General features: G+C 34.3%; 1 protein-coding gene across 2 annotated transcripts in view; it reads left to right on the top strand.

The window, feature by feature from the left end:
* Positions 1-21,952, top strand: part of NFXL1 (nuclear transcription factor, X-box binding like 1) — a 75,328-nt gene that overhangs the window by 16,670 nt on the left and 36,706 nt on the right. For both annotated transcript variants that reach the window (XR_013966310.1, XM_080795470.1), the window contains exons 4-14: positions 2,604-2,737; positions 5,826-6,004; positions 6,280-6,441; positions 6,549-6,649; positions 7,499-7,613; positions 8,548-8,672; positions 9,352-9,474; positions 13,122-13,212; positions 18,229-18,349; positions 18,580-18,739; positions 19,801-19,892. Coding sequence is in view for 1 of the 2 variants with exons in the window: in XM_080795470.1 (XP_080651596.1) it covers positions 2,604-2,737; positions 5,826-6,004; positions 6,280-6,441; positions 6,549-6,649; positions 7,499-7,613; positions 8,548-8,672; positions 9,352-9,474; positions 13,122-13,212; positions 18,229-18,349; positions 18,580-18,739; positions 19,801-19,892 (1,403 nt within the window). In the remaining variant the exon portion in view is untranslated. The remainder of the gene's footprint in view (positions 1-2,603; positions 2,738-5,825; positions 6,005-6,279; positions 6,442-6,548; positions 6,650-7,498; positions 7,614-8,547; positions 8,673-9,351; positions 9,475-13,121; positions 13,213-18,228; positions 18,350-18,579; positions 18,740-19,800; positions 19,893-21,952) is intronic.

The raw sequence follows: 21,952 nt of genomic DNA, 5'->3' as shown, positions 1-21,952 counted from the left end.
TTTATCTATATTAATGCATCTCCCAAAATAGCTTATTTTGCATTTATCATATTTCGCCATTTATTATTCTTTTATATTTGTTCAAAAACACTTCATTTGAGAATTTTATCTATGAATTAATTGTCATTTTATAAATCTGTAATTTGAAAAAAATTACCTCTAAATGAGCAGCCAATCTTTTTAGCACTGTTAATGTAAGTGAAGCAAATATCTTCAGTTTTAATGCACGTGTTAATTTGATAAAGCACAGCATCTGCACTTTAGAGATTCCCACAAATACTGAAATGTTAAAATGGACTAAATTTCACTACTTTCAGCAGGTTTTAAAAAAGGGAGATACGGTCCCTGCCTTGAAGGAAGTAGAACCTAGTCATGATACTTAATAGTTTATTAGTGAGCTTCTCTTGTGTTTCTTGTGTTGAAGACACTCCAGAAAATAGCTGGGGTCATTGGGGAGAGATGGATTCAGATATAACTCATGTACTTGGAGGTGCTATGGTCTAATGTGAAGTTATCCATATGTACATTTAAAAGGGCATTAAAGACGTAATTAAGGAGAAGTAATGACTGAATATGGTAGACTCAATGTTTAGACTCAGAATAATCTATTGTAGCAGCATTGCCTAGACAAAATCAGGCCGAATAAATTGAGTTGGTCGTGTCGTGTAGAGTGAATCAGAAATTTAACATAGATTGGATAGGGTAGATGTGGATGCATGTGCCTTTGGTGTCTAGAGTCACATCTGGTTGGCTTACTCTGATTTCTGCTAGTGGATGAATAGTCACTCTGCATGTGGCATAAACACTTTCTGTATGTGTAGATTTATTCATTCATTCATTTATTTATTTACTTAATTTCTTTTCAGTGTACCAGAATTCATTGTTAATGCACCACACCCAGTGTTCCATGCAATAGGTCCCCTCCTTAATACCCACCACCAGGCTCACCCAACCTCCCACCCCCCGCCCCTTCAAACCCTCAGATTGTTTTTCAGAGTCCACAGTTTCTCATCATTCTTCTCCCCCTCCAGTTTCCCCCAACTCCCTTCTCTTCTCCATCTCCCCATGTCCTCCATGTTATTCCTTATGCTCCACAAGTAAGTGAAACCATATGATAATTGACTCTCTGCTTGACTTATTTCACTCAGCATAATCTCCTCCAGTCCCGTCCATGTTGCTACCAAAGTTGGGTATTCATCCTTTCTGATGGAGGCATAATACTCCATAGTGTATATGGACCACATCTTCCTTATCCATTCATCTGTTGAAGGGCATCTTGGTTCTTTCCACAGTTTGGTGACTGTGGCCATGATTTATTTATTTTTTTTAACCTTAATCTTTTCTCCTTGGGATTTCTCAGGTAGTACACAGGAATTGTGCACAAACACAGGGGTGTTAATGTCCCCTGGGGCAACTTTCTTCCACATGGAATTAATTGGCGGATGAATGTCCCACCCTTCTCTCCCGTAGGGGTTGGGGCTGGGATAGTTTGAGATGTGTTTTAAATGGTTCTTCAGCAGGTCCATAACAGGACTGAACTTTGGCCCTTAGCAATAATCAGCTAAACAATATACCATTTATTGGCATTTCCTCTTCCCTACCTTATCCCCTCATTGTTGCATCCCAGTTCTTTTCTCAGGCATTGCTTTGGGGTGTCTCAACTGGGAAGTTGCCTTCTTTTTTTTTAATGCTTCTGCCAGCTTATGCATTATGCTACATGTGTGATTTTATTGAGTAGTTGCCAAATGTTATAATGAAAGGATAACTGATTTTTGTCATTGAATGTTGTCAGGTTTTAAAAATTAATTTACTATTATTAAGTTTAAAAATATATATATTCTTAACTTTTTTGCTCATTTAATTTTTGGAATTTAGCATTAAGTGCTAGACTAATAGATTTTATACAACGAAAGGGCTATGTACAGATATATGTACATAATATATTTTAAGATTCCTCTGTAGAATTATTTATAATTAGAAATAACCTAAATGTCCAGTGAGAAATTGGTTAAATTATGATATATAAATCTATATGATATACAGCTATAAATACCATGTATGAACATATTTAATAATGGTAAGTGCTTATAGTGTATTAAAAGACTATAAAGTTACATATCAATTTATACAGCATGACCTTATTTTTAACAAGTATGAAATATATACCAAAACAATTGGAGGTCATTCAGAATGTTAGTAGTTAGTGATTTCTAGCTAAATGATTCTAGGTAATTAATATTTTTATTTAAAATGTTCTAAACTTGGGGATAAAAATACATTATATGTTTATTAAAATAAATAAATTAATTAAAAAAAACAAAAAAAAACAACACCCTGCCAAATAACACTAAGAGAAAAGCATTAAATCACATTAATTGAAGTATGTGGCTTCAGAATAAAGTGTGAAAAGTGGAAAAAAAAAATAAAATGTTCTAAACTGAAATTTTTATGAAGGACTGTTCTTCTATTAGACTGGAAGGAAACATTTTTTTCTTTAGTCCTTGCGTAGCTCTTCAAAATAGTGTGTCGCTCACTTTAAAGTAGTGTAGGGTTATCGAAGAAAATCATTGCATACATGTTAATTTCTGATACCTTTTTCTTAGGTTTGGAGCTGTTCAGGATGTTTCTGTATATTTCACATGCCCTGTATTCAGAAGTGGGCTAAAGATAGCCAATTTCTGGTATCTTCTCCTTTGACAGATGACGATTTTGGAAAGAGAGACTATCCTTGGCCATGGTAACTTTCTGCTAATTTAGTTGGAATAGTTAAGTTGTAAAATAAAAGAAAATTGTAGGTCCTGAGTTGCCTTATTGGCAGTTTCAGGATCCATGTTGGGTCTTCAGTTAATTTGGTTTGTGGAGTTATAGTACTTTGGTCATGGCTTCTGTTTTTTCCAATTTGTGTAACTACTTGTTCCTTTCAAAAACCAATAAATCATTCAGACTTTACTTTTTCTTCTGCGAAACACCTCCTTAATTATCTTTTTTAAAGAACTTCCATTTCTTTAAAATTCTCCAGGACTAGAATCCTTCGTAATTCTGGTACTTCTTTTCTGGAGTTACTGTTGGTATACATTAGTTAGTACCACTTGGTACAAGACTGCCATCTAATGTATTTTGATTATAGGCTTCCCAATTTTATCTTTGAAATCTCTCAAACTGCAGGTGTATATTAGTCAATCTTACCAGTTTTTCCACATTAATTTTATTAGTATGGCTTATTTTGGGTGAATATTTGATTGTGAACTCCTGTTATATTTCTAGAAAGAGTTGGGGAGTGGAAAATTTGTATCTCTGCTAAATAAAGATAATAAAAAATTGATCCATACTGGCAGCTTGGAGGGTAGATTGACTGTCAAGGTAATGAAGAATAAACTTCAGGGGTTCTGTGTCCCTATAAATATTCACTTTTGTAACTAATTTTATATTTTTAACAGAGGCCCCTAAATTGTGTAAGATTCAGACCTTGGAAAGCCTGGATCCGTATCAAACCTCCCCTTTTTACTACAAATACTGACACATTTGTAAAATTTTGGTGGTATAGTGGTTTTTTTTTTTTTAAGTAGGCTCCAGGCTTAACTGACTGAGCCACTCAAGCACCCCTGTGGTAGTGTAGTTTTTCAAAAGCATTTTAGACATACTAGTTTCTTTGAAAAATAATTCTCAGAATTCTGTGAGGGTTTTTTTGCCATGTTAATGGGATATTGAAATTGATGAAGCAAAACGATATGTTCAGGCTTCTCTTACTCTGAAGTGGTAAAGGCAGGATTTGAAACCCAGGATTTCTGACTTCTAAATTCAGTGCTTTTTCAGTTCTTCTGAGTTGTCTTTTATAATACTATTTTTATAGATACTGTTGTTTTGTTTGCATTGGATATTAGCTTCTGTGAAACGGTTTAAAATTTTAGAGTCTGTATTTGTTTTGCTACGTTACATTTTTTTCTTTATGGGAGGAGTTCAGTGTTCAATAGGTACACAATTAAACTAGATATTCAGACTTAATTTTAGAGATCTAAACCTTATGCATATTTTTTATCACCCTTGCTCACCTCATTCTATTTTAAGTGGTCATTTTGCTACATTGCTGGGAAGTACCAGTTAAAAGGGGAATGAACTTCTACTCTTTACTTAAATCTGAGGAACAAAAAATTGAATCAGCTGTGTAGTAGTAAACTTCGCATTCTATGTTTTATATTTTTTAAGAAAATTAGTGACTGTTCTGGATTTGTTTAATCCTCATCAAGATGGAGCTAGAACTTGATACAAATATTAGTAGTTTTAAGTTAGTTGTTCAGTAGAATTCAAACATTTAAAATGCTGAAATGTTTCTACTAAGATATTGCTTGCTTATATATGACATTGACATAATTACATTTCTTTATTGCATACCATTACTTTAAATAAAACACATTTTGCACATAATGCCCTTACCCTCTCTCTCAGTCTCCTAAACAATTTAGCCTCACTGTCGATAGGCAGTATTAAGGTGTTGTGAGTTGCTTTTTAGCCATCCATATCTAGGCGTATTTAAAGTTTATGTCGCCTTCCACTTTAGCTTAGAGGAATGTAGACATTTTTCCCTTATAACACTTCCAACAAAATAATTTTAGTTATTTATTCTAGATGACACATGGTATTTTGTTTTTGATTTTTGATTACAAAACAAGTTGTTTGATTACAAAAACAAGTATCTTTGGTTGTTCTGAATATTTATGTGACATTTATTTGGAAACAGAACATGGTCTTAGAGGTGCCTGGGTGGCTCAGTTGGTTAAGTATCTGCCTTCAGCTCAGATCATGATCCCGGAGTTGTGGGACTGAGCCCCGCATCACACTCCCTGTCCAGCAGGGAGTCTGCTGCTTCCTCTTACCTCACCCCGCTCGTGTTTTCTCTCACTCTCTCTTTCTCTCAAATACATAAATAAAATCTTAAAAAAAAAAAAAGGGATATGGTCACAGGACAATGAAAATATTAATGAGACAAATGAAAGTGATGATGTGAGACTTTTTCCTGTATTTACACTAGCTATACTCATTTGTCTGGGGAAAAGTAGGGGTTAGAACATCTTTTAAGAATGAAGAGATCCATGATCTACAAGTGAATTTGATAGGGCCGAAGGTTTTATTTTAATCGTGCTAAGTAAAAATCTTTCTGCTGTAGCAGAGAAAATGAAATAATATTTGAACTTTTCTTTGATTTAAGCACATTTGTTATGTATCCTCAATTCTAAATTGTAGGCATGTTTCTTGCTGCTGTATTGCCTACCTATAATCTGTTTCTGTCTTCTGTTTGCTGTTGCTAATATATTTTACTTATTTGCAGGTGACCCAACAAGCTTTTAAAACACTGAGCTTTATAAAAATTGGAATGATGACCTCAAGAATAAAGTTCATTTGCTTAGTAGAAAGCTAGTGTTGCTTTCTTTTTTGTAGCTTCATTCTAACTATGTTTAATACAGTAGGAACTAACCACATGTGGTTATTTAAATTTTGAAAAATTGTGATGAATTCTGTTTCTTCCTCACTTGTATGTATTAGCCATGTTTTAAGTGCTCACTGGTCATATGTGGCTAAGGGCTTCTTGTCTGGACATGGTAGGTGTAGAATGGTTCCTTCATCTCATATTATATTGGACAGAGCTATTCTAGATGGTTGAAATTGATTTTTGTAAAATCTTGTTTCTTATTTGTATAAAGATGGAGCAGAGGGTACATTTATTACAGAGTTAATTGAGTATACTCGACTCCTAAGTATGTTTATAGTCCTGTTTCTCTTGTCACTTTTAAAAATGAAATTAATTTCAGTAATTTCCTTCTTTTTTGTAGTCCAAAATGTAGGTTCGAATACAAACGATCTGACACACCTAGTAGGTACTACTGCTATTGTGGAAAAGTAGAAGACCCACCTCTAGATCCGTGGCTTGTGCCTCATTCATGTGGCCAAGTATGTGAGAGAGAATTTAAACCTCCTTGTGGCCATAAGTGTTTACTCCTCTGTCATCCAGGTGAGTTAAATACTACATTTCTAACTTTGTGGGTGGTTATTTCTTATGTTGAGGCAGAAAAAAAATTGTCAAAGTTTAATTCAGATCTCAAGTTTACGTAAGAAAATATTAGAAGAAGATAATAGAAGATATTATAACTCTGCACCAATTTTATAAAGCTCAATGTTTTAAAGTATCAGTAAAGAAAGCTTTACAAATTACTGATATGTGTAGGAATTGAAAGTTTTAAATTTTGATTGATGAGGTTTTTTTCTTCCCCTTTCATTGGATTCTAGGTCCCTGCCCTCCTTGTCCAAAGATGGTCACAACTACTTGTTACTGTAAAAAAGCAAAACCTGTACCTCGTAGGTGCAGTGCTAAGGAATGGTCCTGTCAGCTGCCATGTGGGCGGAAGTTGCTTTGTGGACAACATAAGTGTGAAAATCCTTGTCATGCAGGTAAAAATGTCATACCTGTTGGGTGTTAACGACTTTTTAAGTAAAAATCAAAGCAGTCTTTCTTAGTTTTGTAATGTTTCTGTGCTAATGTATCATTGCAATTTTAGGAAATTGTCCGCCCTGTCCGAGAGTTAGTAGACAGAAGTGTGTCTGTGGGAAACAAGTAGCTGAAAGGAGCTGTGCGAGTCCACTGTGGCACTGTGATCAAGTGAGTGTATATGCTTTTGGAGGGGTGGGTATTAGAGAATGCAGAAAGCATAAACAATTTGAGATGCTAATTAGGTTTAGCTGGATAAATGGAAGAAGAAGAGCAAACCAAATGAATTATATTCATGTTTTAGGAAACTATTTTCCAATTTAATGTAACTTTAATTATTGGAGGACATTTTTTCTTTTCAAATTAATAGCTATTTGTTGACTTTTGGATTCAGTACCTATGTACTCTGCTTCTTGCTATATCTCTCCTTCCTTGTCATTCCCCTTCTCTTCAACTAACACCACTCCCTTCTTGAGTTAATCCAGTTGAGGAAGTAGGGTTTTGTAGATTGTCCTAGAATTGACAGGGTTTTAGTATGATTTAGAAATCTTTGGTAGATGGCCATATGAAGCTATATGTACTTTTTTCCCTTTATTTTAAAAATACACTCTTTGACACATAGGAAATATATGTGTATATGTTCATATGCATGCATGTGTGTGTATGTGTGTATGGTACCTATATAAAATATAGAGCATAATACGAAGAACGTAAAGAAGTTGCTTGTGATTGAAAAATGGATTACGTCTGGGCGCCTGGGTGGCTCAGTGGGTTAAGCCTCTGCCTTCGGCTCAGGTCATGATCTCGGGGTCCTGGGATCGAGTCCCGCATTGGGCTCTCTGCTTGGCAGGGAGCCTGCTTCCTCCTCTCTCTCTCTGCCTGCTTCTCTGCCTACTTGTGAACTCACTCTGTCAAATAAATAAATAAAATCTTTAAAAAAAAAGAAAAATGGATTAGGTCATGCACAAAAGACTTTTTGTTGACTTTGAAGTTTTATGTGCTTATTGTATTTTATTTTAGGTATGCAGAAAAACATTGCCATGTGGTAATCATACATGTGAGCAGGTTTGCCATGTTGGTGCTTGTGGAGAATGTCCTCGATCTGGGAAAAGATTCTGTCCATGTCAGAAGTCAAGTAAGACTTTTTTTAAACCTTTAGTGGAAAATGATTATTTCTCATGTTCACTTAGAGTACATTCCTAATTAAATTAGATTTCTGTGGAAGTTCATAATGTAATTTCAATAAAAATGTCAATTTGATATTAGATTTTTTTTAATATTTGCTGAAAGGACAATATGGCTTAATGGGTCAAGAACTCATACTTGGGAGTCAGGCATATACTGGTTCAGATTCCACCTTCATGAACTATAGTTGTTTCAAGTTAAATGCAGTAATAATATTTTCTTTATAAGATAAAGAGAATGAAATGAGCGAGAATTAAATGATAAAATGTGCATAAAGTATTTGGTATAGTGTCTGGCAATAAAGGAAACCTCATAATCATAGATTGTCATCATTATTATATTAGGTTATGGGTGAATTTAATTTCGCTGCCTTGAGATAAGGCACAGAACATTGCAGTTTCGGTGTACTACTTTAACTCTGCACCAATTCTAGCACACATATTTAGAAGATTATTGCCAGCACTTGTCTTAATATGTGTATGTTAAAGGTCAATTTCATAATGTTCTGAAATCTACGTGTTGTTGTTTTTTTTTCTAATCCTGTGAGGTTGTTAAGAGCAAATTTTCTTTTTATAATTCTGTTTATTATAAAATCTTTCGTAGAGGTTTATATGGTCTTACTCTTTTATTTAGATAAGTATTTCTGAAGTAGTTAGCTCATAAACATATGTGTCTTGAGGATGGTAACTTATGTGTCAAATTCTTTTTTAAAAACAGACTTTTTTATTAGGGATTATTTTCATTAAATGTAACTCTTCCAATAATTATGTGATGCATATATTCACAGTCTGAAAGGGCTATTTAGGAAGTGAAAAGAACATGGCATGTTTTTAATGCTTTAAAGTAATGTATCTTATTAACTTTGACTTTTTGTCTGCTTTTAGAGTTTTCTTTGCCATGTACAGAAGATGTACCAACTTGTGGAGATAGTTGTGACAAAGTACTTGAATGTGGAATCCATAGATGTTCACAGCGTTGTCACCGAGGTCCTTGTGAAACATGCAGACAAGTTAGTCCTCTCCTGTAATAATTAATTTTAAAAACCACCTATCATAGTATGTCAAATAGGATTATGCTATTATTGTTTTCCATTACTTTTATAAACATCTATATGACGATCTGTATGAGCTTTGTTGACCTAATATTTATGGTAGAGAAGCAGGAGAGTATGCCAACAATCAAATCTAAAAATTAGCCTTTGGTTTTGCTTGGTAGAAGTTGAAATGTTATCATTTTTATGAACTAGTTTTATCTGTCTTTTTGAAGATATTCAAAGGAATGATAATTCAGCCAAGTGATGATGGAAAGAAATAAATGCTTAGAAGTGAGATGTTGAAGTTATATATGTCATTTTGGTTTTGACCATGCTACTAAATAACCCAATTCTTTTGTTTTACTGAAATAAGATGTGCAGATGGTATGGCGTAACTAGATGTTATTTTAATGTGTTACTGTTTTGCTATTTAATATCCAACTTTACTAAATTTAATAATAGAAATTCTATGAAGTCTTTGTGAAGTAAGATACAACAAATGTCTTAGGAAATTGGCTTTATTTTTGGTAAAGTCCTTTATATGAAAGACGTTTTAAACTTTCCTTCTTTATTCTTCACTAATTACAGAGATTGCAAAATGGAGGGAAAATGTCAGCAAAAGTTAGTTTTAATAGCATTCATTTGATTCTTCCAGGAAGTGGAAAAGCATTGTCGCTGTGGGAAGCATACGAAACGAATGCCATGTCATAAGCCTTATATTTGTGAGACTAAGTGTGTTAAGATGCGGGACTGTCAGAAGCATCAGTGTAGGAGAAAGGTATGTGTAGTAAGCCTGGGAAACTGATTTAAAAATTGTCTTGAATTTGTACTTTTTGAGCCTGTGATAAGCGCCATCATGATTTTGTTCTTCAGATGTTAAAGCATGTTCTTTGTTTTCCATATGGAATACTAGTAAATATTCTAGATTAATCTTGTTTATATTAGTGGGAAATCTTTACTAAGGTTTTCAAATGACAGGGTCTCTTTTTGGTCCTGGGCATAAACGTTTTAACTTGGTTCTTGGGCTGTTTCTTTTCCATGGATTTTAAAACATCATGGTGGTGTTAGGGCGTGAGAGAGTGGTAGAGTGTTAGAGTTCATTTGGTGGTAGAGGCTTAACTTCCTAGTGTTCAAATCTTATTTATAGACACTTGGTTCCATATAAGTTGGACTGGAGTATTTTATTGAATCTGTATATTTGTAGTTTTTGTGAGTTCCGTTTATCATTATGAATTATACCTCGATTTCTGGTAAGGTTTTCTTGTTCTTAAATCTATTAAAATATAGTGATACTGTTTTGTTTAATGTTAATATGGATATCTTTTTCTGTTCTTTTACTCTTAACTCATATTTAAAGTGGACTTCTTAGAGACCACATTTAGATACTATTTTATAGTATCTTCCACTCAAATGTTGACAATCTTTGTCATTTAATTTGGGTGTAGTCATTTAAATTTAATGTGATCTTTAATATGGTAGGATTTAAAACTGTCATTTTGCTATTTATTTTCTATTTGCCCATCTGTTGTTTGTTCCTTTCCCTCTTTTGTGTTTTCTCTTTGATCAAGTATTGGTTTTCAGTGATTCATTTCAACTCCTTTATCGGATTCTCACACATTTTATATCCATGTGTTTTATAAACCCCAAATACATTCAATTACTTTTGCTTTAAATAGATATCTTTTAAAGAGTTTGAAAAAGTTAGAAAAGTACTCATATATATTTATCATGGAATTCACTGTTTTTGGTGCTTTTTATCCTTTTACATAGATTTGGGTTTCTGTTTTCATTTTCTTTCTTTTGGAAGGACTTCTTTTAATATTTTTTGTAATGCTGGTCATGATGTCTTTCAACTCTAATGAACTGTCTTCAGCCATTGTGACAAATATTTCTGTAGTAGAATTCTAGTTTGACAACATTTCCCCCATATTTTAAAGGTGTTGTTCCATTATCTTTAGCTTGCATTTTTTTTTCCTAACCAAGTGTATGCTTGTGATGGTAATCTTTGTTCCTCTGTACTTTATGTAATGCCTCTTTTTTCTTTGGCTACTTTTAGAGATTTTTCCCTATGTTGTTGGTTTTCAGCAGTTTATTTGTGGTGTTCCTGTGTAGCTTTCTTCTTGTTTCTTTAGCTTAGTTTCTGTTGAACTTCTCTGGATCTGTTTTTAGTTTTCATCAAATTTGTGAAATTTTCATTCTTTGTTTCTTCAAATATTTTTTCCCCCATGTATCACCTTCTGAGACTCCAATGATGTGTGTGTCATGTTGCTTGAAGCCCTACAGCCCACTGATGCTCCATTTATTATTTAGTCCTTTTAATTTCTAAAATTTAATTTTAGCCTATATGTAGCTTTGTCTTCAGTTCACTAATTTTCTTCTACATTATCTAATTTGATGTTTATCCCTTCCTGTGTCTTTTCATCTCAGAATGTAGTAGTTTTTTATCTCTGAGAATTGGGAGTTGAGCCTTTTTTATATCTCCCATGTCTGTCCTTAGCAGGCTCATGCTTTCCTCTATCTTCTTGAATGTATGGATGAGCTATACTTTTATAATGTTCATGTTAATGTCTTTGCCTACTGATTCTGTCATCTATCATTTTTGGGTCTATTGCTATTGATTGGTTTTTCTTCTCCTTTTGGATGATATTTTCCTGACTGGTAATTTTTTATTAGTTTCCAGACATTATGAACTTTAAATTTTTGGGTGCTGGGGATTTGTTTGTATTCCTTTAAATATTTTTAAGCTTCATTCTGGGTTGAAGTTAAGTTATTTAGAAATCATTTGGTTCTTTTGAGGCTTGAATTTATTAGGCAGAATGAGGCCACCCTTTTATCTAGGGCTAATTTGGTGTCATTACTGAGGCAATAATTCTTCTAAGTTCTCTACTTAAAGCCTGTGTATTAGGAGATTCTTCCACTGTGTCCATAGGGAACACAAATTATTCCTAGCCTTGAATAATTTCTTAGAAATGGTTGTGACTTCTCCTTCCAGTGGTTCTTTCTCAGATTTGGGTATTATACATGTATACTATTTGCATGTATTCAATATATTGAATTCAAAATGTACATGTATTTACATGTATACTGTTATCATGTAAAGACCAGTACTCAGCAGAGGACTCAAGGGGTCCTTCCTTGAGTTCTCCACAACTCTCTCTGTATTGCTACCACTTCTCCACAAATTCTAGCTACACTGACCTCCCTGAATTATGAATTTTGTCTGCTCAACTTGGTGAGACCACCAGACTCTGCTTGTGATCTTCCTTGTGCTATAGCTATAGCCTGGAAACCTAGGTCTAAGCAAGTACTATCATAGAACTAACCTTGTTTGTTTCTCTTCTGCCTAAATGTCTAGTGTCTAAAAACTGTTGCTTCGTATATTTTTTCTGATACTCTGATTGTTTAAAACAGAGTAAATCTGATCATTATTACTCCATCATGGTCAAAACATCATGGTCAGAAATATGTTGAAAGGCTTATTCAAGTCATGGATCACATAGATTCTTTCCTCCCATTGTTACTGGCAGAGTGATCGGTACATAGTATTACTTGGTAACTATTAGCCTAATTGAATGAACTATTTTGACTTTTAGTTGCTTTTCAATAGTGTGTATTCTGTTTTAAGCTATTTTTTATACTTTGAAACTTGTTCTTAAGTAGGTTACAATCCTATGTTTCTTTAAGACAGTTGTAGTCTGCATTTTTTCCTCAACATTTGGCTATATGAGAGGTCAAGGAAGGAGTTAGGATGGCAAGATGGGCTTTAAGCAGTTGCTTTGTGTTCATGAATGAAATTGGGGGAGGTCTGCACAAATGGATTAGAAGACAGGGAGGGGAGAAGATAAAGAAAGTTAGAAGCAATTAGCCTTTCTCTGTTTCTCTCTTTTAGTTAGTCTTTGATGCCATGGTTTGAAAATAAACTAATTTGATTTAATTTAATTTAATAAATATTAATTTAATTTAATAAACTAATTTGAAAATAAACTAATTTGAAAACCAAACTAATCTATACATTGAATCATAGATTGATTTATTTTCATTAAATAATTTAAAAGATAGACTTAATTGTTTGCCTGAATTGACTATGGGATTTGACCAAATCCATTCCTTTGGTTAATATTGGCAATCTCTGCATAGATAGGTAGGAATGAAATTATTTAATGGGACTGTTTTAAGTTCCAGAATAATTAAAGGGCAAGGAAATTTAGCTTGATTTCATTAAATTAGTTTGTGGTCTATTTAAAATTATAAGTTCTTAGTACAGTCTGTCTACTTAGAATAATGTTAATCTTCTTGAATACTTTTATTCTTATGGTGAAAAGAAGTATCTTTTGCTTTTCATGAATTCTGAGAATAACTAGTGATGACATTCATATTATGTGTGGTTTTCAAATGACTGTTCTTTATATATTGCTTTCCCTTCAGTGTTGCCCTGGAAACTGTCCACCTTGTGATCAAAACTGTGGACGGACTTTAGGATGTAGAAACCATAAATGTCCATCTGTCTGCCACAGAGGTAAAATTTAACAATAGCTGTAATTTAATGTTTGTTTTTATACAGTACTTTATAGCTGATAAAGTTTTTACATTTATTTTCTGATTCTTAACAACCTTGAGAAGGTAGGGCAGTCACCAGTATCCCCATTTTATGGGCAAGGAGATTGAAGCTAAAGATACTTCAGTGACTTTCTCTGAGAAATACCTAGTAAAGCACTATAGCTAAGATTTGAACCCAGGCCTTCTGAATATAAAAGTTTTGTTCTTTTTATGACACCATGTTGTTTCCTTACTTTTCCTAACCTCCCTCACATAGTTTTTATATTAATTAATATGTTCTTAGGTTTTTTAGTGTTATTTTGAATTTTAGACATTTATATGTAATTAAGTCTAGTAAGGGATTGGATGTATCCTAAGCCAGTGGTTCTCAGCCTTTTTGGTCTTAAGATTCTCTTACATTCTTTTTGTAACCAATGACTTTTTGTAAATGCTGGTTTTATCTATTGGTATTTATTGTATTTGAAGTTAAAATACAGTATAATAATGTTTATGGTTTTATTTAAAAATAGCAAAAATGAACTCATTACATGTTAATACAGTAACATTTTTTGTGAAAAATAACTATTTTCTGAATAAATGTAGTGAGAAGAATGATAATTGTTTTACATTTCTGCAATTGTCTTTAATCTCAAGCTTAATGGAAAATAGGCAAAATTCACATGTGTGCTTCTGCATTCAATTTGTTACTATACACCTTGACTCATGGCATCTGTAAAACTACTCTATGCACACGAGACCTTTTAGACCTCCTGAAAGGGTCTCAGGGTTGCTGAAGTTATTAGACATTGAAAACTGAGTTAACGGGGCACATGGGTGGCTCAGTCGGTTAAGCGTCTGACTTCAGGTGAGGTCATGATTTCAGGGACCTGGGCTGGAGCCTCCTGAGTCCGCAGCTCCTTGCGAAGCAGGGAGCCTGCCTCTCCCTCTGCCCTTGCTCTGCTCTGCTCCTACTTGCTTGCTGTCATGTGCTCTCTCTCTCAAATAAATACATTTTAAACAAATAAAAAAAAAAAGAAAGAAAACTGAGTTAACTTTACCCATTTGGAGTAGGTTGATACGAAAAGGAATATTGATTGTGTAGAACAGTGGAGGAGGCACGGACTTTAGGGTCAGAGGTCCTGATTGAAGTCTGGACTCTGCAGCTTAGATAGCAGGTTTATGACCTAGCACAAACTGTACTGTTATTGTTACCTTCCCTTGGGATTAGGTGGATGCCAGATACCTCCCTTAATCTCTTAATCTTCTCAAAAGTTCAAAAAGTATATTGTGCTACTGTTACTTTGTACAGTAAGGAGATAGGCAAAGAGACTATTGGCCAAAGGTCATAGAACTAGTTGCAGGGTCAGATGTGAACTCAAACTTTAATGATCTTTCCATCCCATCACATTGCCTCCCTGTTAGGAAAAGTGATTTGAAAGATTGAATTAATCCCGTAGACTTTTTCCTGTGTGTGTTCTCTGATTTGTTGTTATCTTTAAATTGTGAAAGGACTTTATTTTTTTAAAGTCATATTACATCATTGATTCATTAGATTTTATTAAAATTCTAAATTTAGTCATTAATTCTGTTAAAAAGTATTTTTGAGTGTCTACTAAGTATCAAGCATTGCGAATGTATAAATGAACAGTTTTGACAAAGTGCCTGCTCTTATGGAACTTATTTTTATAAGTTAAAGTGTACATAAGTAATCAAAGTAATATGGAATATTAGGTAGTGACAGTTATAGAAAGGAACTGTAGTGTGATCAGGAGAGGACTCTAGAAAGAAGACATTTGAGAGGAATCCAAAAAAAGTAGGGTATTACAAGCCATGTGAAAGGGGGTGGGAGGGTGTTTTGGGCAAGAAAGCAGTAATTACAAAGGCCTAGAGACAGGAGCATTCGAAAGAATTTACAAAGAGGACTGAATGAAGTGAGTGCTCAGGGGGACAAATGATAGGAGATGAGGGCAAAGAGATGGTGGGACAAAGGATTGCTGGAGAAAAAAATGCGTATAGGACCTTGCTGACTGTTGTTAAAACACTGGCCTTGACTTTAATTAGAAAACCTAACTAGTTGTATTACCATTAAAGAAATTGGATACAGTAGTTTAGAATTCTCTCACCAAGGAAACACCAGGCCTAGTTGATTTTTACACATGATTTTTAGCATTTAAGATTGTGTGTGTGTGTGTGTGTGTGTGTGTGTGTGTGTATGTTAAGTTCAGTCTCTCCATAATCTATTTGAGAGTAAATGTAAAAAAGGAACATGTCCCAACTCGTTATCTGAAAGGAAAGTAAGAGAAAATTATAGGCTAGTCTAACTCATAAATATGTTTGTAAAATATTAAGGTTTCTGTTACTCAAATCCAGCTATCCAATATGATAGTATTAGCTGTTTAAAACCTTAATCTTTCTTAGTCAAGTTAGGTTTATTCCAGTAATGTATGATTATTTTAACTTTAGTAAATCTGATGATGTGATTCACCACATTAATAGTCTAAAGGAAAAGTGAAACTATTTTAGTGAATGTCTAAAAACAGTTGAAGAAATTCAACATTGATATTTGATGAAAACTTAATTAGAAATTGAAGGGAACGTCCTTAACCTGGCACAGAATACCTGCAAAAAGGGTAGAGCGTGCGTCATACTTGGTGGAGGAGTGTCAAAGCACATCGCAGTCTTGTATTGTTTTGAAGCAAATCCCACAGATCCTTCAGTGTTCATTTCTAAAAGGTGGATTCTTAACCTAAAAATAGTTAAAATATTTCTTGATATCAGCAAATATCTGCTGTTCAAATATCTTGTGTCATAAATATCTTCCATCTTTAAATTTAGTTTGTATGACTCAAAAACCTGGTAAGATTGACATATTGCAATTGGTTGATGTCTCTAAAGTCTATAAATCTATACATTCCTTCCTCTGTCTCCTTTTCTTTTTTCCTTGTCTCTTATTTAAGAAATGAGGTTGTTTTATTTAGGCACAGAGTCTGCATTTTAGAGATTGCGTCTCTGTGGTATTATTTGACATTTTCTCCTGTATTTCCTATATATTATTAGTGGAATATTTGATCAGATCCAGGTTCTTTTTTTTTTTTTTTTAAAGGAGCTTATTAGCCCCTAACAAAATTTACCTTAATGGAAGGTATGTGGAAGATGTGTTGTGCAGCTTTTACCATCTGATCCACAGTTCCATAGGATACATAAAACCATTATTTCATACTGTTTTCCATCATTCGAGACACCTTCATGATCAGGGTTATACCGTAACTCATAGGAAGAGGATGCGAACTGCATGTTTGCACTGTGAACATATGGAAGTTTGACTTACAGTTCTTTAAGTTCAAGGTCATCTGTGTTAACGGTTCTGGAATTACTGGAGGAGTGCCCATTTTGGCAATCGACCCACTGGTCACTGGAGTTGCATTCTGTATGCAGCTTTTTCATTTTAAAACTATCATTGAAGCTACTTTATCTGTCAGGGTGTGTAATTCTGTTGGTCAGTAGGAAGACTTTAAAGAAATTATCCCTTATTTTTCTCAAGATTTAGTTTTCAACAAAGGAAAAGTGATGCTGTAGCTTAGAGTGGCAGAAAGGTGTTATGTTTGATAAGTTCCTCTTTGAATTGCTGAAGGTGAATGAAAATTATTGTTAAGTGTGGAAAATGATATGCTTCAGACTTAAAGGTCATTATTAACTGTCAGAAAATATGACACCTGGTCATTCTTTTGGAAAGACAAAATTTGATCACGTGGATAATTTGGCTTGCATTACCATCAAGAAAAGACTTCACTGGTTCATACCTTACTTATCAAAACACTGAAGTATAAATTTGATGACTTGTACAATACATATATATTTTTTCCCTGTGTTGCTTTTTACTCTCATTTCCTTATTCTTTGTTCACTATTTGAATAAAAATCCTTCTGGTCCTTTTAGGAATTTTTATAAGAGGCTTTAACCAGGGTACTTTTCATCATTAGTCTGTTTCTTATCAGGTTAACTGCTCTTCAGTGTTTTGCTTGGTTCTGACACATAGGCAGCAGTCTTTTACGATCCTTGCTCCTTAGTTGAAGAATTTTATTCCCTTCTTGCTATTTCATTTCTGGTGGGGAACCTTATTTAATGGGAACACTGGAGTGGGAAGAAAAACCTGAAGATGATGTCAGAGCTTTGGGAGAATTTTATAGCCTGTTAAAAAAAAATTTCTTTCATTTTGTTTTTGTGTATTCCTCCCAGCCTGTAACAAAAGGTAAAAAACTGAAACCCAAATAACTTTTCCTTTTGAAATATGTAGAAGAGAAATACTTGGAAGTATAACCGAAAATGAGAGTTTAGAATTAGTCCTTCACAAGGCATAAGTAATAGTAAGTTGACTGTTCTTGTTAATAATCTGATGAGAGAAATTACTTTTATTAGGGAATTTATCTAAAAATAATGTACTTGAGTAGAAGTATGCATGAAAATGAGCCAGAAAGATTATTGATGTTAGATTTTTCTAAGACATTTATCTGTTTTGCTTGTGTAGTGATGATTAAATGATTAATGTGTTAAATTTGTTATTTAGAATAAGAAAATTCTATAACTTTTTAATTGAATTATCAGTGTAGATATAGAAAAGAATATGAATAATAATAAGTGTATAGCTTGGTGAATTTTTACAAACTGAACTTAACTGGCTAACCAAAACTCTGATGATTAAACAGAACATTACTAGTATTTCCAGCACCCTCCTTGTATCCTTCATAACCGTCATCCTGATTTCAAACAGTATAGTTTTTCCCATTTGTTGTATGTAAACGGACTCATATACTACACACTCTTTGTGTTTGGCTTCCTTCGCTCAGTGTTTCGTGTGTGAGGTTCATTCACATTGTAGTTTCTTTATTCTCATTGTAGAGTATCCAATTGTGTGAATACTAAACTCATTGATTCTATTGTTGATTATCATTTGAATAGTTAAGAACATTTCTTTTTAAGTTTCAGACATTTTTTTTAGGCAGCTGTTATCCCTGCCCGGAAACTGTAGATGTGAAGTGCAATTGTGGCAATACAAAGGTGACAGTGCCCTGTGGCCGGGAACGTACCACAAGACCACCCAAGTGCAAAGAGCAATGCAGGTTCGTATGAGGTTCTGCACAGACTTCTATCTGGTGTCTTACAAATTTAAGTTCATATTGATTTTAAATATTCTTAGTACTTTAAATTCTGCTTTAATGTTCTAAAATACTAATATTCACAGTATTCTTGTTCTGTATGGAAACAGAAGATACATAAATAGATAATTGCACTTTAGATATAATTGTTCAATGATCCAAAGTAATTTAAAAAATTGTACTTTATGATTTAGTCGACCACCAACTTGCCATCATACAAGTCAAGAAAAACATCGCTGTCACTTTGGCTCTTGTCCTCCATGTCATCAACCTTGCCAAAAAGTTTTGGAGAAATGTGGTCACTTGTGTCCTGCTCCATGTCATGATCAAGCATTAATAAAGCAAACTGGCAGGGTAAGGGAATATATTTTAAGAGGTAGTGCATTGCTGTGGGTCATATTTTCTTAATTTTTACTTGTCATTCAACAAACAATGGTTAAGTACCTACTGGGTGTTAAGCACTGTAATAGGAGCTGGGGTACAAGGTAAATAAGACTTGCTCTTTTGTCTTAGGAAGCTCATGGTATAGAAAAAGTGAGAAACCAATAAACAGATGTTTGCTAAAATCGTGTGATAGTCATGTTATAATCCTGATACACGTGAGTTTGGCAGTCTTCGTATATTGTGGTTCAGGGTTATAGATATCTTCTGGTTACCTCAAAGATTCATTCACTTAGTCAGTGAATATTTATTGAGTCCTTACTATGTGTTAAGCATTATCCTACCTGTTAGGGAGACAACAGTGAACAAATAATGGAGATTACATTCTGCTGGTGGAAGTCGGATTTTACAGTTCTGTTTCTCATTCCTCTTTTGGCTAATAAGAAGTAAAGGATAAAACCCAGTAGTGCAATTGCTAGGTTGTAGGGTAGCTCTATTTTCAACTTTTTGAGGAACGGCCATACTGTTTTCCAGAGTGCCTGCACCAGCTTGCATTCCCACCAACAGTGTAGGAAGGTAGACCTCTACTCCTGGGGCAAATAATACATTATATGTTAGTTAAAAAAAATTAAAAATTTTTAATGGGAAAATGCTTTAAAATACATAATTATGAATTTTTAAATTTATTTATATATAATTACCACTGTGGTGTATTGGATTGGTTAACTCAGAATAAAAAGTTTCTCAACTCCATCTGTTAAAAAAAAAAAAAAGTAAAGGCAGCTACGTTGTCTTTGTTCTGCCATTTAAAAACTGGAGTCTGCCTTAATTTTTAACATCAAATGTGTGTGGAGGGAAGCAATCTGATAGAATACAGATGGAATAAAATATTTCAGTAAGCACAATTTGTTGGTTACTTAAAAAAATTTCAACCTGCTTGAGCAGAGGGTATGTGGAACTATTTTCTTAGATTCTTACATTGGCCATATAATTTAATTCCTCTGCCTTCAAATTATTATGTATTTTACTTGTAGCACCAGCCTACAGGCCCTTGGGAACAGCCTTCTGAGCCAGCATTTATTCAGACTGCATTACCTTGTCCTCCGTGTCAAGTTCCTATTCCTACGTAAGTATTTTAGAATTTTAACTTAAAAAAAATTTTTTTTGACATAGTTCAAGGTATATCTTATTATTATTTTTTTTTAAGATTTTATTTATTTATTTGACACAGAGAGAGAGATCACAAGTAGGCAGAGAAGCAGGCAGAGAGAGAGGAAGGGAAGCAGGCTCCCCGCTGAGCAGAGAGCCCGACTCGGGGCTCGATCCCACGACCCTGAGATCATGACCTGAGCCCAAGGCAGAGACTTAACCCACTGAGCCACCCAGGCGCCCCTCAAGGTGTATCTTAAATTACTTCCTCCCCTTTTCTTTGTTCAGTTCATCATTTTTTTCAGACCTAGTCCATAAACCAGTCTCTCTGTCATCAACCTCATTCTTTTCTAAGTACATTTTACATACTGCCTGAAAACCTCTAGATATCTTTTTTTGAGTCTTTCTCCCAGCTGGAGTTTAATGTCCTTCTGAGTTTCCATAACAACTCACACTCAGAATAATTCATCCAAGAGATCATCTGTTAGTTTTCCTGTTGGATTCCCATGCTAGTCTGTGAGCTCCTTGAGGACAGAGGAAAACCGAGTTGCAGGTAAGGTAAACTTGAAGGAAACATTGAAAATCAAAGAAAGTAATGTTCTGGAATGTAGTGTTCCCAGGAAATGGCCTGGACTGGGTTGTAAGGAGTCAAATCCTAGGGTAATATGAATCATGGAATGGTTCATACTTTGAGTAGAGGTTATGGAATATGGGAGTAAAAGAAGCACAGAATTCTGGGAACCAATGTAAAATTAGAAAACAGCCTGTTGACTACCATTAGGGTTCCAAACAATATTTGGTATTGTTTTAGAGAGACAGTTGTTATTTACTTATTTATTTTTATTTATTTATGTGTTTATTTTTATAGATTTTATTTATTTATTTGATAGAGAAACAGCAAGAGAGGGAACACAAGCAAGGGAAGCAGGAGAGGGAGTAGCAGGCTTCCTGCAGAGTAGGGAGCCCAATGTGGGCTCACAGTCTCAATCCTAGGACCCTGGGATCATTACCTGAGCTGGAGACAAACGCTTAATGACTGAGCCACCCAGGTGCCCTTCTTATTTCCTTTTAAAGGCTCTCACTCCCATTTTGTCCTTCCATATTTTTCTTCTCAGTGTAAGTAGAATGTATTTTTATATACTGGTTGTGCAGTCAGGTTGGGAGGCAAAATGTTGGGAGCTATATCTACGAACAGTAATTTTAGTCTGTAGATTAGTGGAGGGGGAGTTCATAGGCACTTCAGTTGTTTGTATAATTGTAGTCAGTTATCTTTGAATTCCTTTGTCTGTCTTATAGGAAGATTATTTAAAAGATATGCCTGTCTTTATTTCCTACAATTCTTAAGGATAGATTAAATATTTTATTAATTAATTTCCTCAAAATTAATTAATTTCCTCAAAATCTTAGGTTGGATTAAACATTTTATGACAGTAGAAAAACTGCCTGGAATTACTAAGTCATGTTTACTAGAAGTTTAAAGAATTAATTTTGAAGGTCTTTCCTTTGCACTTAATTGTAATGTGCTGCTGAAAGTTCTCTTGGGGGTACATATATTAAAACATTATGTTTTAGAGTAAGAACTCTTGAGTCCAATGTTCCTTCTAACTACTACCGTGAATAAGTCCTGTATCTTCTCTGTTTGTAGAATAAGGATATTCAAGATATTTACAAAGATGTCAGTGGGGAAGAGAGAATTTTTGGAGGTCTTTATTAAAAAATATTTGTTGTGGGGCGCCTGGGTGGCTCAGTGGGTTAAGCCTCTGCTTTCAGCTCAGGTCATGATCCCAGGGTCCTGGGATCCAGCCCTGCATCAGGCTCTCTGCTCAGCAGAGGCAGTAGCTCTCTGCCTACTTGTGATCTCTGTCTGTCAAATAAATAAACAAAATCTTAAAAAAAAAAATTGTTGTATCTAGTAAACCATTGTTTTCTTAAACTCTGTTTTTTTCTGATGTTAGTATAGCCACTTCTACCCTCTTTTGGTTACAGTTTACATGGAGGAAGGGACAGATTCTTAGAAATGCAAAAACTTCTGAAACT

The sequence above is a fragment of the Martes martes genome (assembly GCF_963455335.1).
Source record: "Martes martes genome assembly, chromosome: 2".
NCBI classification, from domain to species: Eukaryota; Metazoa; Chordata; class Mammalia; order Carnivora; family Mustelidae; genus Martes; species Martes martes.
Note: the sequence above shows the minus strand (reverse complement) of the source record. Positions and strands in the feature narration are given on the sequence as shown.